This window comes from Triticum aestivum, chromosome 3A, assembly GCF_018294505.1.
Source record: "Triticum aestivum cultivar Chinese Spring chromosome 3A, IWGSC CS RefSeq v2.1, whole genome shotgun sequence".
Taxonomy (NCBI): domain Eukaryota; kingdom Viridiplantae; phylum Streptophyta; class Magnoliopsida; order Poales; family Poaceae; genus Triticum; species Triticum aestivum.
The window spans coordinates 8,660,318-8,678,034 of NC_057800.1; the positions used below are offsets into that span (position 1 = coordinate 8,660,318).

Genomic DNA, 17,717 nt, shown 5'->3' on the forward strand with positions numbered 1-17,717 from the left:
TACATGGAAAGAGAGGCAGGCAGCAAAACAACCACCCAAGATATGACAGTCTCCCTCCAGACACAATGATATTACATTATTATTTTTCCTCAACGCTCTACGCAACATCAGTTCAACCATTCTCCAGTCTGGAATCCAGGAGGCCCACCCCCTCCGTGCTTGAAAGGTCTCACTGGCGACTCGATCCGGCAGTTTTGCGCCCCACCACAGCTCCACCTTTGCGTCCTCCCTCTCCTGCAAAAGACTGCATTATTAATCCAATGTGACATTTATCTTCCCAAAATCTGGTTTTCCTTCCATTTCCCACAAAAAACCTACAACAAGTTAGAAATAAGTCTTTACACTTCAGCAAGCCTTTCGAAAAGTGTGAATCACCTTGTTTCTTTTGAATTGACCAAAGGTGGAGTTTCCTATATACTTGTCCCACAAGATTCTTTGCCATAACCCTTTTTCATTAAAAAGTTTCCACAACCACTTGGACAAAAGGGAAATGTTCATAATGTCTAAGTTTAAAATCCCCAGGCAACCCTTTAGGTCTACAAACTCTATCCCAAGCTACTAAATGCTATTTCTGTTTATTTTTTTCACCACTCCACAGAAAACTTGTTCTGGGTTTGTCCAACTTCTTCTTCACACCGTTGGGAAGCCCATAGAAGGAAAGCATGAAGACGACCAAGATGGTTAAATAAGAGTTGATCAATGTTATTCTACCAACAATATTGAGAAGTCTTCCCAACCAGCCACCCATTATTTTTCCCATTTTACTAATAGACAGATTGTAATCACTTTTCCTCAGCCTTTTCTCATCTACCAGGATACCTAGATATTTAAAAGGAAGCACTCCTTTTTTTGCATGTCAAAATTTGTTCAAACTGTTTTACTCTCTCCTCTTACATTCCAACGCAGATCACTTCACTTTTATGAAAATTGATTTCTAAACCAGACATAATTTCAAATAACCTTAGGATTCTCTTCACATTCCTGGCTTGATCTAAATCATCCTGGAATAAGAGGATGGCATCATCTGCATATTGCAAGATGGACACATCATTATCTTTATGTTTTTAGCAAGCCCACTAATCAGACCCTTTTCCACTACTTTGTCAAACAAAACTGCCAAATCATCTACCACAAGATCAAAGAGCAAAGGGGACATAGAGTCTCCTTGCCTCAACCCTTGATGTGTTTTAAAATATGGCTCAATCTCTCCATTCACCTTTCCTCTAGAAAAGGTTTTTATTACCCAATCAATACATTTATCAGAATTTTTTCATTTTAAGTGTTTGAAATAGACAAGCCCATTTAACTTTATAAAAGGCCTTTTCAGATCAATCTTAAAAAGCGCACCTGATTTCTTTTTTCTATGCATGGAGTTCAAAGTTTTATGCAACACCAACACACCTTCCAAAATATATCTTCCTTTTATAAAAGCAGCCTGAGAAGTTCTAATCACCCTAGAAATAATCAGAATTAATCTATTGATCAGAATCTTCGTAAAGATCTTGAATAACATTCAAAAGACAAATTGGTATATATTTTTGGATTATGTCAACATCACTTCCCTGAGGCAAGAGAGAAATAACCCCATAGTTTAGCCTGTCAAGGTCTAACCTATGATCATAAAATTCTTCTAATAATGCAAACAAATACATTTTAATAAGCTCCCAGAAATGTTGGTAAAATCCAATATTAAAACCATCAGGCCTAGCAGCCCACCGGATCAGTAGCCACCAGCCGATGCACCAGCCGGAACCGCCATGCTCGAATGCACCGATATGGATACGGGTATCAGTATCGGGCCAATACGGATACGTAAATTCGTCATTTTGAAAAAGTGCTAATACGGATACATTTTACTATTTATTTATTTTTCAAAAAAAAGGGATTCAGAATGTCAACCGTGACCTTTTTACATGCATGGATTCCATGGTTCCCTGTCTTCTTTAGCAAATGAGCAAAAACTCTAGAGTAGCTACTCAAAGCTTCATGACCACAGTAGTCGCATTTGCATTTAGTGTTGCCCCCTCCAGGTGATTTCTCTATGATTTGAACATGGTTCCACAATGGTGCCCTTAGATTTGTAGGAACAATCAGCAAGAGGAGTCATCTGGAGGAGATGAGAAAAATGAGATCTTCACAGATCAGAGGAGAAAGAAGAGGGGATGAGCTTGGCTGGGCAGGAAAAAGGAGAAGATGCGTTGGTGAGGAGTAGCAGCTCGTTGCCGGCTAGTCGCCGCTGCCGCCGGCCCTGGGTGAGTAGCTGCTAGGTACGCAGCCACCAGCCGCTGCCTGGTGTGAGCTCGGGAGGGAGGAAAGAAAACTGGGAGCGAAAGGAAGGGGGCATTGGGGTACTAGGGTTGTTGTCTGCCTCTTAACTGGGCTGAGTGGTCTCTTAGATGGGCTGGGCCGTATCCAAAACGAACTGAAAAAGTATCCTTCAAGTATTTGAATTGTTTTAAATCGTTTATTCATGGATACTCCTTGGATATGTATCGGGGGCGTATCGGAGGAGTATCGGTATCGGATACGGTATCCGATACCGATTCGCTAGTTGCCTGAAGTATCGGTGCATTCGAGCCGCCATGGCACCTAGCCAGAGGAACGATGCAAGAGGCCACTAGAACGCTGCAAGTGTTTGCATCAAAGACCATCAACACAACCCAGAATACAAGAAATTTCCATGGAATTAAATGTACCAGCACACAGAGAAGAAGAGAAAGAAAAGGAGAGGGGCCAACCGAGTTAATTAGACCACTAATTAATGAGATCAATGGCTCAGATCTATTATATAGTCTCACCTCTCATGTGAAAAGACGGGGTAAGAGGGAGCATGCTAAAACTGCTCTCTTTTTTTATAAATTGCAAATAAAAGAAACCCGGACAATATTCAAAACCACAAACAATTTTTGAAATTTCAAACATTGTTTTTCAAATTCGTGAACATTTTTAAAAGTGTGAATATAATTTGAAAAACAGGAACACAATTCTGAATTCAGAACAATGTTTCAAATTTCCAAACATTTCTTGAAGAAAGTAAAATAAACTTGAAAACTGAAAAGAAAAGAAAAAACAAAAAAAACCTATAATCAGTACCAGAAAAACGTCCCAAAACTGGTGCAAACTACTTCCTCCATAAACTATATTATTTTACAGAGGGAGTAACTGGTTAAATGGGTGGACCCAGTTGCTTCCCTAGTGCCCCTGCCTGTTTGATGCGGCGTCAATTTGCCACTGCCTGTTTGATGCGGCGGCAAATAGGGATTTCCAGTAGTGGTGGCTAGTGAGCACATCGATTCAGTGACCGTACCACTTACTACGTACTATTTGGGTCCTACACACTGTATATATAGCTCGTTGTAGCCAGCGTGAACGTTTCAATGGCGTGGCATCCGAAACGTTCAAAGAAGATACGCCGATCAGTTGCACGTTGCAATCTTTCAAGCCTAAACGATACGTACATTAAATGTCACAGAATTACTGAAACAACCAGAGTGGCACATCAGAAGCGTGGTATATCCATAACCACAGTTCCCAGGATCTAAACCTGGCTCTGGTATTTTTTTTAATTTGCCCTTTTTATTTCTGTTGGCCCATTGTATTTTTGCGTACAGTAGGCTTCCATTTTCTGTTGGATCCATTTCTGTTTTCCATAGTTGTCAGGCCCATTTCTTCGATCTCCTACTTGCCTTATCAATTTCTAACAGGGCTTTGGATTTTTTGCTACGCCCATCAGTTTTCTGTTTTTGTCTAATTTTCTCTACCTCTATGTGATACTCCTCAGACTATATATAGCAGCGTACTTACAACAATCTCAGGCAAAGCTAGCATTCAGTTCAAGGGGTTACCAGTTATGTATCGAACAGTGATGATGCGAGGCATATTACGGAGATGGAACCTCTCCAGCTGTGTGTGTGAACTAGCCATGAAGTGGAAGTTGACAATGTCCTTTATAGGTTTCGGCCTTGGTTTTAGTGTCCAACTCGAAAAAGTGGAAAGAGCTGAACCACAAGCTCGACCAGCAGAGAAGGACATGGACCTGCTCAAGAAGCAGATGAAGAAATCTCAAGGTAAATATCATAAAGTTTCAGCATCCTGAAATTGTATTTTAAGTATGACATGGCTGCTGTGAGCTCTAATTCATATGCCAATGTACGTGCAGCTTCCTCCTCGGAGCTCGAAAAGCTCTGGTCCGAGCTGCAAATAGCTCGTCGGGAAGGCGAGCAGCAGAAGGCTGCAGCGAAGCAGGCCAGCGAGGCGTTGGCCAAAGAAAAGGAGGCCGGCGAGAAACACACGACCCGGGTGGCGGAGGTTGAGGAAGACCTCAAGGGGCTTTACGCTCAGCGTGATACCCTTCAGGAAGAGAAGAACAAGCTGGGCTCCGAGATTGCAACGACGAGGACGGCCTGAAAGGAGGCCAAGACCCAGGCCCGGGCGGATCGCGATGTGCTTTAACAGGTGAAACAGATCGCCGCTGGTAAGCCATACCTCCTTCTGCGTTTTTGGTGACAACCGATTTGCTCATCTTACACAACTCTGGCGTTCTTTAGGGGCCTTTGGAGACCTACCGCGGAGTGTCTCGGGTGCCGGCTCCTACTTCGCTGCTCATCCAGATGCGTCTGAGGAGACGGCCTTCTCGGCCCAATTCCAAGCGCCTGAGCACCTGCCGCTATTGAATAACCAGATGAAGCAACTGGCGGAGCTGTACCGTGCGGCCCGGCCAGCGATGCAAGACCTCTGCATCAACCCCTGGCCTGCCTAGCCGATGCTAACCAGGTTCTTCGGCCTGGTGAGCATACTTCGAGAGGCCAGCTTCCATTTTCTACTTGACATGCATGATACTAGCTACTATTATATTTTAACCGGCCTAAGTGTCTCAACTTTGTACTGAAGTTAAGAAAGAGGTAAGATATAAGACAAGATTTGATTACATGATACATTGTGTCCACTATATTTTTCCAGGCCTCATTTTTATAGTAGATCCTTATTTATGTCACCTATAACCTCATACATGCTGTAAAAACTTCCATAGCAAGGCATGGAGGCATGGACTATCTTCTTGCTGAGCGTCACATGCAACTTTCTTGCGTAAGAAAATAAGATAATGCCCAAAACGGCAAAACATATTACATGTAGCGTCAATGCTAGATAACATTTGACGGCGAGCTTATTTCTTCAGTTCCTCAGCTCCACAGCAGGCAGCGTCGTCTTTTCACGTTTGGTTTGCTGATCCGCGGCCGCGGCTCGGTCTTGCGCGGTTGCCACCACCGGCGTTGGCGGCTGAGGAGCGGCGGGGCCGCACCATGGGCACCCCGCGTGGACCGGCCGGCCGCCCTGCGGCGACGGAGGCCCATAACGGTAGTACACACCACCTGCATCGGCCGAAAACCAAACGTACGTATAGTTAGTTTACATGTAGAACTCACGATCGAGTGCAATTATACCGCTGGTGTTATTGTTACTTCGGATGCCCGCCGAGCATGGCATGGGGCAGCAGATGAGCAAGGCAGCAAGGACGACGACTAGGAGCGCCGGAGAAGAAGACCAAGTGTTGGAGGAGCGGCGCGCCATGGTCGTGGTCGGCTCTCCTCTCTCTGGTCGATGATAATCCTTGGATCAGAGCAACGTACAGCTGTGTGAAGCAAGGTTCAACGGCAGCGCATATGGTATATGCAAGAGTGGTAATGGCGCTTGTTTTATACTTACTGGAGGCGCTCCCCATTAGTCTCTCTCTCTCTCTCTCTCTCTCTCTCTCTCTCTCTCTCTCTCTCTCTCTCTCATATGATGACAAACAAAGGTCCAATGGTCAAAGTCAATCGGTCTTGAAAAGAAACTGGTCGGCACACACTACATTACACTAAACGAGTCATGTCCCTGTGCACCTATCAGCGCCGTCCATCATCCCGTGGCTCAGCTTCGTTTCGAACCTCAGGGCGACGAGCATGGTCAAGAATCCCAGCGCCTTCCTACACCAACACCGCTCTCCACAGCGATAAGTTTTTTTTTTGCCGGTCTCTAAGCGATGAGTTTTTTTACCAATAATTCTTGACCAAGGCATCGTTCGTCCAACTAGACGCCAAATCTTCAACATGTTCCGGACTAGGATAGGCTAGACAGGTCAAGATCCAGCGTAGCAGCAGTCAATACCGGCTGTAGGCGTTTGATTCGTGGGTAACACTCTATACGAAAAAAATGTAATTAATAAAAAGTAAAAACTGAAAATATTTTTTGAAATAAACTTGACCTTTATATTTATTGATGTGTAAAAAAATTCAAAACTAGAAAAACCTCCGCTGACGTCAGGACAATTTCTTTTATCCGGCCAAAGTAGTAGTGTGTGACTTGTGATAGCAATAAATTTGGTTTTTCACCCTGAATTCAACAGTGGTTTTTTATTCGGTGAAATTTATATACTAGTGCAAAAAAGTCAGGTTTATTCGAATATTTTTAATTTTTTTTATTTTTAATTATTTTTCCCATATCAGGATATGCGCCCAACAACCCAACATTATTTCCCTGTTGTAGGCCCAGTGCCCTACGGCCCGCTGAGATGGCGGAGCCCCTAAAAAAGCGCCAACGTGGAAACATAAAATAAAATTGTTGACGTGGCCTGATGGAACTACAGTCGAGGATTCTGTTGAGATGGAGCAACTCTCCAAACATGATTTTGCCCCCGCTGTGTATATAAAGCAATCACAGAATATAATACACGACCGACCAAACGATACAAGGTGATTGGTAACCCTCATACAACACCAATCCCAATATAGCCAAATCACGCAAGATGCGATACAAGGTAATTGGTAACCCTTATACAACATCAATCCCAGTATAGCCAAATCACGCACGATGCACATGAGTATGCTACGGAAATAGAGTGCATGAACAGCTGAGTATAACCTCACACAACGCTTTGCAACACCTACACTCCATGACAACCCAAGAGGGAGAACGACACTATGCGTCGCCTCTGCCGGGTCCGTAACGGAGAAATGTTTTCACCCGGAATATTTGTAAGGATGGAATTAATCAAGACCATATTTGTGAGGACAAAATTGATCAAGACTAGCCATCCTCCAACAAAGAGAAACTTGTATTTACAGCTACTCGGTCGTTTCTCTAAGCGCCCCTTTACATGTTTTCAATATGCATTAGTCAGACGTTGATACTGAATCTTAATTCCAAAATATTTAACCAGGAATTGATCTTGCGCACAACCAACAAAACAGGTCAAGGTAATCGACCGCCACCTTACCAGCTTCTTCAAAGCAACACAATTCACTTTTATGAAAGCTAATTTTAAGGTCTGACGTTTGCTCAGGACGCTGAAAGTAAGAGTTATAGCCGTTGAGACTTGTTCACGTCGTGTTTCATAAAGAGTAATTGTGTCATTGGCATATTGTAGAATAGGGAGGCCACCAACCCATCATCCACAAAGTGTGACATTACTCTGCAATCTGATCGTTCTACTGGATGCGATCAATCAAAATAGCCAACATGTTTCGGTTCTTTTTGACAGGATGTACCGGTTTTTTTTAGTGCAGCGTGGAGCTCGCGATTTGGAAAGGAAGGCGAGCAGCGGTCGGAATTCGATTTTCACCCGTGCGAACCACTTCAAGTGCAGCTAATTGGGCTTTCCTTTGAGTTTAGACGCGGCCCAGTCCGGCCCGTTCTCTTTCCGGAGCACAACCCTTCGTCCTTGGACGCCACAATTGCTGAGACAGCGCCGCCGCCGGGCGTCAGACTGCGTGCTCTGCCTGTCGCCGCGCCGCAGCCAGCTCCGCCGGGTCAAGGATCGAAAGGGGTGCCCGCTCTGCCGCCGGCGACGCAGGGCGGCCGCCCCTGATTTCCCCAGTGGTGGACCCGCCACCGGCTGCGATAGCGGGGCTGGTGTGTTGCTGGGGTTAGGGTTTGAGGAAACCCTAGCTGCCTCCGGCGCGCGATGGCCTACCGGCCGTACCCGCCGCCTCAGGGGCCCTTCCCGCCGCAGGCCCCGCCCGTCAACCCGTACGGGCAGCCGCCGCCGCCGCAGCAGCAGCAGGCGGGGTACGGCCACACGCCGCCGCCACCGCCGTTCCACGCGCCGCAGCAGCAGCAGGCGGGGTACGGCCACACGCCGCCGCCACCGCCGTTCCACGCGCCGCCGCCGCCGCCCCCTCCCGGACCGCCCCCTCCGCACCAGCCTCAGTACTTCGGGCACGCGCCCCAGCAGCAGCAGCAGCAGCAGCGGCCGCCGCCGCCCCAGATGTATTACCAGCCCCCGCCGCCGCCCTACGGCGGGAACAGCAATCAAGCGCCCCCTCCACCGCCACCACCAGTGTCTGCTCCCCCTTCGGCGCCGCCGCCGCCTCCGGCCCAGCCACAGCCGCCCCCACGGGAGGCTCCGCCGCCGCCGCCAAAGGAGCGGCAGGCCAAGGCGGCGCTGCCGAGGGTGGAGTCGGAGGAGGAGCGGCGGGCGAGGAAGAAGCGCGAGTACGAGAAGCAGAAGCTGGAGGACCGGAAGCAGCAGCAGATGATGCGCCAGTCGCAGGCCACCATTCTGCAGAAGACACAGAAGGTGCGTGCCGCTGCTCAGCAGCAGCAGCCGCAGCCACAGCAGCAGAGCCGCCACCTCCAGCCATCAGGTGGGGCTCGGCCGGCGACGACAGCGTCTCGCCCAACCGCCGCGGCCAACACCGAGAGGTTCGAGAATCGGCTCAAGAAGCCGACAACGTTCCTCTGCAAGCACAAGTGAGTATAGCAAATTTTAGACTTTTGGTCTCTGCAAGTGCTAGTTGGTGGAAATTGGAGTCCTCCCAGTGTAAAAAATAATGTGTGCTTGAGCAAATTATTATGCTTATCATGCACTTTGGTATATTGGGCGTGATTCTAGACTAGCATCACGAGCTATGCTTTCCAGCACTGCCTATTTCTTGTTATGAAACTAGAAAAATGAACCCTTTTGCGCAGTAGGCAGGCACACCGGTAGGCATAATGGTTCTCAACGCATCACTCCATTAATTGACAGTTTCCTTTTGAAAAAAATGAAAAGTGTGTCTAAAACATGGTTCTAGAATGGTTCAAGTAGGGAGAAGCTTTGCAAGAGCAACTGATTTGCATGAAATTTTTGTCTCTCTGTCTTTCGGAATTAAACTACTGTATGACCATGTTTCCTTTTTTTTCCCTTGTTAATGCAGGTTTAGGAATGAACTGCCAGACCCAAGTGCGCAGTTGAAATGGCTGCCTCTTAATAAGGACAAGGACCGGTAGTTTTCTATTCTTATTTTGATCAGATTGGTCTGTTCTGTTGTTACTTATGTTTGATGCAGTGAAAGCCATTTCAATGTTGCTTATCTAGTTTTACTATACACATTACATCGTTCTTGTCAAATTTGCGATTGTTTTAACTCATTTGCTATTATTTAGGCATTAAATGAATTTCTAGCTCATTTTGTATAATGACCATTCTCTTTATTGAGGCAACCTGTTTGAGCATATGGCATATAGATGTCTAAGCTTGTATTTATACTGCTGTCAGACCCATAGCATGAATTTGCTTTTAGAATCAGTCCCAATTTTTTTAGCCATTTGGTCATATTTCAAGCACAAATCCAAGATACCCAGCATGTTATGTGCAGCAATAGAAGGGGTATTCTTTGTTTGAACAGTACCTGACAGCACTTTATCACGCAAGGAGAGCAACCGGCTGCTCAGGTTTAAGTTTGTTCTAGAGATATCCTTGATTGACATCCTTAGTCAAGATATGATATCCTAGTATGATCTCCTTCTCTATGTCAGTTGAAGTTGTAGGAAGGAGATCTATTTGTATATGTGCTGCTGCATGCTTCATGGGGATGAAGAAATAAAACATATCAAGCTCCTTGGCCTATCTGCCCCTTGCCCCTGTGGGGCGCCTGCCTCTATGGTGTCGTTGCCCTGCCCGGGTCTAATACAAATATGATCATTTTGTTAGTCATATCATCTTGTGTGAGTGAATGGTCTCTCCACTGTTGTTCTTTCAGACAGGGCCTGTGCCATTTCCATGATATTTGCAATACTCTGCTTTCTTATTACACTATTACTTGGTGGTTCTCTCAGTTGTACTTCATTCTGCATGTTGCAGTTATCTTGGGGCAGCCATACTTACTTTATGTTTTTCTGTATATTGCCCTTTCACAGATATACCAAATACAGGATCACGTCATTGGAGAAAAACTATATGCCTAAAATGATTGTCCCTGAGGATCTCGGGATACCTCTTGACCTACTTGATATGAGTGTATACAAGTAAGAATTAAGCCAGCCATCTGTTTCTACCTTTCTGATGATTCTTTCTAGCATCCCTAATTTGAGTGACAAACATACATTTAGCCCTCCCTCTGTTCATCGGCCCCTGGCTCCAGAAGATCAAGAGCTGCTGCGTGAAGATGAGGTTCTCACCCCTGTTAAACCAGAAGGTATAAGGAAAAAGGAGAGGCCAACCGACAAAGGCATGTCTTGGCTGGTGAAAACACAGTACATTTCTCCACTTACTACTGATGCAGCCAAAATGGTAATGCCAGCTGATTCTTCCATAAATATAGTTACATACATTGTGCTGGATTACTTCATTATATACTAAAAAGGGTAATTTGGCCATTCCAGTCGCTCACTGAAAAGCAAGCAAAAGAAAGGCGAGAATCAAGGGAGGGTCGTGATAATGTCCTTGAAAATCTTAATGATAGGCATGACTTTCCTTTTACTTAGTTTATATTCTTTGGTTTCTGAAGGTTAGCCTGTTTTGCAATCCTGGTGCAGCCCAATGACATTTTCTGTGCACGTGTATATCAGACAGAAGCGGATCAAAGCCATTGCAGAATCCTTCAAAGCAGCTAAATCACGCCCTGTCCACCAGACTAAACGAGGGATGGAGCCAGAGTTTGTTCTCCCTTTGGTACCCGATTTTGATAGGTATGACTTTTCAGATAACACTTTATTCTGTGTGTCTGTCATTATAATTTAGAAGACTTAATTCTTCATTCTTGACATCTGATGTGTGTTGAGCATGGTCATTTCATTGAAGTACGATTTGTTGCCACTTCACTTTCCTATCTATGTTAAGAAAAAAATGTTTACTTCCCACTAGCTATAAATTTCAGGTTAGTGTGTTCCAAAATTTATTGTTGTTGGAAAAGTGATCTTCCCTTATATATGCTATAATTTCTTCTGTTTTGCCGTTCAAGGTACCACCTTGGTTTTTGTGTTGCCTTGGAGTCATATAAGCTGGTGGATGAATTTAAGTGATCTCAAATCTGCTTTTCTGTTCACCTCTGTAGGTATAATGATCCATTTGTTATGGTGAATTTTGATGGAGATCCTACAGCTGATTCAGAGCAATATACGAAGCTAGAGAGACCTGTACGTGATGAATGTGAATCCCAGGTGCGTCGCATTTCTTTTTCTTCTGTCTTGAGCTTTCTGATTTAGTTACTTTATAGTTATGTTAACACGCTCACATGGATGTATTGTAGAAACAGGTATTTTATTTTATATTGATCGCATGTTAATGTCAAATGCATATATTTCGAGACGTTATGCTAATACGCCACTGATGTTCTGCCTGCTTATACCCTCATATCTATACCAATATAGAAAGAACCAAATGGGCAGATCCAAACCATCTCAGCCACCAAATCATGAGATCTAGCAGTTCAGATCGCTCCAATGTTGAGCACCAAATATCTTACATAAGTTGTAGATATGTTTAGACTCGACACCATCTTATAGAATCAGATGCACAATTGATATCTTACATAATTACGCAATAAATATCCCACTAAATATTAATGTGCATTGCACACACATGATTACTAGTATATCTAAGGTTTTCCGTTGTCTCATGATAGGCTCTGATGAAAAGTTTTCAAGTCAGTGGTTCAGACCCTGCAAAACAAGAGAGATTTTTGGCATACATGGCTCCAGCGCCCCATGAGGTATCCATCCTTTTCTCGACTCTAGTAGTACATCTTTATTTAAAATGTCACCTATCGTAGTTATAATTTGTTTTGGTATTATTATCATAATCTGATCACGACTAATGATTTTGTCTAGCTTGCCAAGGACTTGGATGATGAAAATGAAGACTTCCAGTACTCCTGGATTCGGGAATATCACTGGGAAGTATGTGGCATTTTGCTAATGGGTCTGATTATGTCTACTTTCCGTTCTGCTGGTGTAAAACTGCCTACATACCTTTTCTTGTGTCGTGATTCAGGTAAGGGGGGATGACAAGCAAGATCCAACGACTTACCTTGTCTCATTTGATGACGATGAAGCAAAATATTTGGTAACTTACTCTGTACATACTTTATTTATTTATTCTGATGTATGACAGTGATTCATTGCATAGTTGGTTGACATTTTATTGTCCATTTTGCAGCCTCTTCCTACCAAGCTAGTATTGCAGAAGAAAAAAGCAAAAGAGGGTAGATCTGGGGATGAAATCGAGCATTTCCCAGTGCCTTCTAGAATTACTGTGAGCAGGACATCACATGATGATGAGATGGAGCAGGGAGAATCATCCAGCATGCATGTATGACTCATTTTTCCTTTATAACTGCTGGCATGAAAGTTTACTTTCAGTGAACTGTTAGTACTATATACCGCAGCATTTTCGTTCTTCAGTTTTTTGTCTCTATTTAATACTACTCCCTCTGGTCCAAAATATAAGGTGTATTGTTTTTTTTTTCCAAAAGTCAAACCATTTCTATGTTTGACCAATATTACAGAAAAATGCATCAGCATCTACGGTACCAAATAAGTAGGATATGAAAATATATTTCATGATGAATTTAATGATATGAATTTGATATTGTAACTATTGAAGTTTTTCTCAATAAACTTTGTCAAATATAGTTAGGTTTGACTTTTCAAAAAATCAATACACCTTATATCTTTGACCGGAGGGAGTATATTTGTAGGCGGTTCATCTTCTCACCAAGCCAATATATGTAGCTACTGCGTTTCTTGCAATCAATTCACTCATTCTCGCTCTTGGGATTGTTCACCTTTTTATTATGTATTATCCCCAACTCTCCCCATGTTAGAGCATAAACTGATCTTTATGCATTACCATTACCTTTAACTAAAGGGTTCTCCTCTGCAGGGTAATTTAAAGCGACGAAGATCTTCTGTTGATGATGATCTTGATGAGCATCCGAGGCGTTCTCGTGTAGAAGATCCAGAGCAGTATAGTGAAGATGATTCTGAATGATCAATAGATATGGAAGGATCGTCATTTTCTTGCACCGTCGAATTCATCAGCACATATGAATCTTTGAAGATCTCATATGCATTTGCTCTGGTGCCTCCATAAGCAGTATTAGGGTGCAGGGTCGATGAAAGAACATGCTTGAGTGCAGTCGGGCAATATCAGATTTTGAAGTGCAGAGCGGGCAGAGCAAGGCATAGTGTAACTGGACCTTGAGACTGATCGCCTCAGAAGTGATGGTAGAAGGTCTCATCATCATTGTAAAAAAAGGCTATGTAGTCTCTGGGAGTGATTCCCCGTTGCTGTTTTGATGATATAGGCCAATTTATTTATGTCAGGATTGTAGACAGCTGTGCCATGGTAATTATTATTTTTTTCTGGTGGAAATGATGGTCAACATATGGTGTGTCATGTATTTGTGCTACGAGGAATGTTAATGTGCGATTACTGAAGATCAAGAGCACCATTGCAAGAAGAGTACACTTTGTTTTCAGTTTATATTTATTTTTGCATGCTGTATATGTGGTGTTTGTTGAAAGACTTTGTTTTGGGGGTATTTTCCCCCTTTTAATAGAAAATAATTCCTCCTCGAAATTGAGAGGAATTGGAAGTGCAAATTTTAAATAACTGGTATATTGAGATGATGATGTAGAAACCACATTTATCTGGTATATTGGAAAGATCCTTGGATCATCAACTTACGTTGCCAGCTGGCTCAGATCCTTAGTCACACTTAGGCCCCGTTCGGGAATCCACCGCTCCTAGGATCTGTGGAGCGGCTGTTTGCTAGCTCCTAGATTTTGCACTACAGCTCCGTCCGCTCCCGGAGCAGAGCCGTGGAGCGGAGTGACTCCGAACAGGGCCTTAGTGGCAACCAGTTACTATTATTCACCATCTAGTACCGCCCTACCATGAATGTTAAGGTGGCAACCAGGTGTAATTATTCACCATCGGATTCTCTGCTCTTCTTTGGATGACATCATCTGTGCATTGCAAAGCTGTTGGTGAGTCTGATTAGAATTCGTACGAACGGGACGTCTTGCATTTAACAAGAGAGGGTTTACACGTTCATGGTGGCTCCAAGAACAATTTTGAATGAATAACAATTGTACTGTATGTAGTTGTCACAGCAGCAACAAAGAAGACCTACGGCTTTCAAAAAAAAAAGGACCTACGGAGTGCAACAGAAGCGACGCTGATTGCATACAAGTAAAGTGGACATCGAGATATAGACAAGAAGATCAGAGTGGCGCAGCGGAAGCGTGGTGGGCCCATAACCCACAGGTCCCAGGATCGAAACCTGGCTCTGATACATTTTTCATTTGGGCTTTTTATTTTTATTCGGCCCATTGCTGTCCAGTTTTGGGCCCACGTACGAAATTTCTTTAAGCGGGCTTCATTTTTCTAATGGACCCGCTTCTTCTTTTTTGAGTTGTTCGGCCATTTCTTCTCTACCACGAGCTGGGCTTCGTTTGTCTCAAAAAAAAAAAAGACAGAGAGAGAGAGAGAGAGAGGCTTCGTGTTTGTAACTAGAGCCCAGTCTTCTTTTTTATATTTCCTTCTTTTTTTTAGAATTACATTTCTATATTTTCATTCATCCAGTTTGTAACTAGGCTAGCTTTTCACAGAAAAGGACTTGCACGATGAGTTAACATCCGAATATATAGTTTTACTTTGAGAGTGCTTTTCTGCTTGCGCGGGAGTGCTAGAGAAAGGGCAAATCCCACTTACTCTTCTTTTGATGACACCATCTAATTTTTAATTTTATTTTACTGTTCATCCGAGCTCATCATCACCGGGTGTTATTATTCGTCATCGGATTCTCTACTCTACTTTTGATGACACCATGTTGGCTTCCGGAATGCATGCATACAATATGAACGCACGTATGCGCATATAATTCCTATATACGTGCGTTCATGTTGGCTTCTGGAATGCATGCATGCAACGACTGGCTGTGCCGACGACACCACAATCCTGTGAATTCAAATCACAGCAACCATAGAGGATCAAAGAAGAACCCTTCCATGGTGTGAAAAGAGAAGGTAAGACGAACGGGACCATGTTATAAACCTAGAGGAGATATAGATCGATATAGATATAGATATAGATAGAGATAGAGATAAAGATCTAACAAAACACCCCCTGAGATTTGTTAGGAATTAATAGAGTACAAAAGAGATATGCTTTATTAATAGCAAAACATAATATCTATTCAATGCTCACCTTTTTCAATGGATTTGTTGAATTGATTGCCCAAGATTAACATATCATCAAGTATTTCCGTATTTACGATCACTACTATATGAACCATCTACGGACGACATGTTATCAAACACCATAAACAACACACATACTCATCAAGGTAGTCGTGGCACAAACCATGAGGCACCGTCAAGCTCTCTCGTGTCTCACCCTCCTCCTCTTCATCCTCGTCTCATCCAGCGCTTCCACTCTAGGTGACACATGCAAGTCCGTCGCCGCAAGAAACAAGGACATCTCCTACAACTACTGCATATTGTTCTTCCAGGCCAACAACACCAGCACCACCGCGGACAAGCGCGGCCTCGTCGTCATCGCCACAAAGATCACCCAAGCAGAGGCCGCAAACACCCGTGAGCGCATCGATGCCCTAATGGCCTCGGGGACGGACAAGAAGGTCAACGGGTGCCTCTCCGAGTGTCGCGTGCACTACACGATCGCGCTGAACTGGCTCGAAGCCGCGGCGAAGGGCATTGAGTCAGGTAATTTGCAGGACGCAGAGGTGACCCTCAGAGGAGTGATATTGGGCATCGACACCTGCGAGGAAGGGTTCCGCAAGCTAGGCATCAAGTCGCTTCTGGCCGCCGAGGATGCCACGTTCACTGCAGGCTGCTCCATCGCTCTCACTATAACGAGCATGTTGTAACTCGCTAGCCGTCGAGGATGCGTGAATCTGGCTAACAGTTCTAGCTATACACTAGTCCAGGATCATCTGGATCGATCAATAAACTCTTCGAACCTGCAATTTCAGATCAGTGAACTTTGCAAGTACGTTTGGATGGACTTTTTTTCTTATAGAATTATATTATTATTTTTGCAGGGCTTATAGTATTGATTTTCTTGGAATAAAAGTACTCCCTCCCTCTGTCCCCATTTAATCGGCGCACAATTTGCGTATGATCATGGTGATCGAGGAAATGAATGTCCCATGTAATGTTCGGCCTTATTTAGGAGATACAGAGCAGTATGGTGAAGACTATTCTGAATGGTCAATGCATATGCTGGAAGGATCATCATTTTCTTGCACCATCGAATTTCGTCAGCACATAAGAATCTTGATTTTGCTCTGGTACCTCCATAAGTAGTAATAGGGTGCAGGGTTGATGAAAGAACATGCTTAAGTGAATTTGGCAATAGCAGATTTTTAAGTGCAGAGTGGGCAAAGCATGGCAGAGTAGTGTAGCTGGACCTTAATGCTGGTCTCAGAGGTGATGGTAGAATGTCTCATCATCATTGTAAAAAAAGGCTTTGTAGTCTTCAGAGTGATTCACCTCTGCTGTTTTGATGATATAGGCAACTGTTTTCCCCATTTGATTGTGTGATTACAACAATTTCTTTATGTCAGGATTCTAGACAGCTATGTCATGGTAATTGTTCTTTTCTGGTGGAAATGATGATCAACATATCGAAGACCATGTAATTGTGCTATCAGGTATGTTAAGGTGCACGCTTACTGAAGATCAACAGCAGCATTGGAAGAAGAGTAAACTGTGTTTTCAATTTTTTTTGCATGTTGTAACTGTGGTGTCGGTTGAACATTTTGCTTTCAGGGTATTTTTCTCCCTTTCAATAGAAAACACTGTTTTTTATTGTTGCAATAATTCCTACTCTAATTTGAGAAGAATTGTATTCTAATCTAATCTGGAATGTTATTTTAGTATTGTTCCATTTATATGCAAAGTAATGAAGAGGTATTGAGGTAGATGGAAGTGAAAAGTTCAAAACATGTATATATCGAGATAATGTAGAAACCACATTTACCTGCTTATTGTGACTATCCTAATTGACTGGTATCGGCAATACCTCTTTAGGTGATCTTCAAGTGTTCTCAACTGCTGCTTGGAATGTTATCTTTGAGTTGCCATTGGAGATTGTAAAGACCCTTTGATCATCAACTTATGTTGCCAGCTGGCTCAGAATCACCTGTCAAACAGCTTCTGCAAGTATCTCTGACTTCAAATTTCTCTCTTACTGTGCAGGAATCCAATGGATTTTTACGCTATTGGAGGTCTTCTAAAAACAAAAAACAAGGGACGCATCATTAATTTTCTGAAATCCCCTCTCTGCTGATGGTCCTTCCTAATCTCCATTCCTGACTCATCTCATGCCTGTTGTGTGATGCTGACAATGCACATATCATAATTCGGTCTGGAATTTTGACCTATAAATTTCACTAATAAAATGTAAAACATGTGTCACAAAAATTATACTGTCTAAATTATATTTGGAA

General features: G+C 43.5%; 2 protein-coding genes across 2 annotated transcripts; both read left to right on the forward strand.

Moving 5' to 3' along the window:
• Window positions 1–7,667: 7,667 nt before the first annotated feature.
• Window positions 7,668–13,723, forward strand: LOC123059779 (protein PAF1 homolog). The gene is made up of 12 exons (XM_044482266.1): window positions 7,668–8,727; window positions 9,174–9,242; window positions 10,156–10,263; window positions 10,348–10,528; window positions 10,621–10,700; window positions 10,807–10,926; window positions 11,292–11,397; window positions 11,862–11,948; window positions 12,067–12,135; window positions 12,230–12,301; window positions 12,395–12,547; window positions 13,121–13,723. The coding sequence occupies exons 1-12, from the start codon at window positions 7,940–7,942 to the stop codon at window positions 13,226–13,228; spliced, it is 1,941 nt and encodes a 646-aa protein (XP_044338201.1). The 5' UTR covers window positions 7,668–7,939; the 3' UTR covers window positions 13,229–13,723.
• Window positions 13,724–15,560: 1,837 nt separating this feature from the next.
• On the forward strand, window positions 15,561–16,242 carry LOC123057480 (putative invertase inhibitor). Its single transcript, XM_044480439.1, has one exon. It carries the CDS (start codon window positions 15,609–15,611, stop codon window positions 16,131–16,133), a length of 525 nt encoding a protein of 174 aa, XP_044336374.1. The 5' UTR covers window positions 15,561–15,608; the 3' UTR covers window positions 16,134–16,242.
• Window positions 16,243–17,717: the final 1,475 nt, after the last annotated feature.

Bases quoted from the DNA above. Each gene is read 5' to 3' on its own strand.
- LOC123059779 (XM_044482266.1), top strand. From the start codon at position 7,940: ATGGCCTACCGGCCGTACCCGCCGCCTCAGGGGCCCTTCCCGCCGCAG. The intron at 10,264-10,347 runs GTAAGAATTAAG...ACATACATTTAG, and splicing joins CTTGATATGAGTGTATACAA to CCCTCCCTCTGTTCATCGGC. The intron at 11,949-12,066 runs GTATCCATCCTT...GATTTTGTCTAG, and splicing joins TGGCTCCAGCGCCCCATGAG to CTTGCCAAGGACTTGGATGA.
- LOC123057480 (XM_044480439.1), top strand. From the start codon at position 15,609: ATGAGGCACCGTCAAGCTCTCTCGTGTCTCACCCTCCTCCTCTTCATC.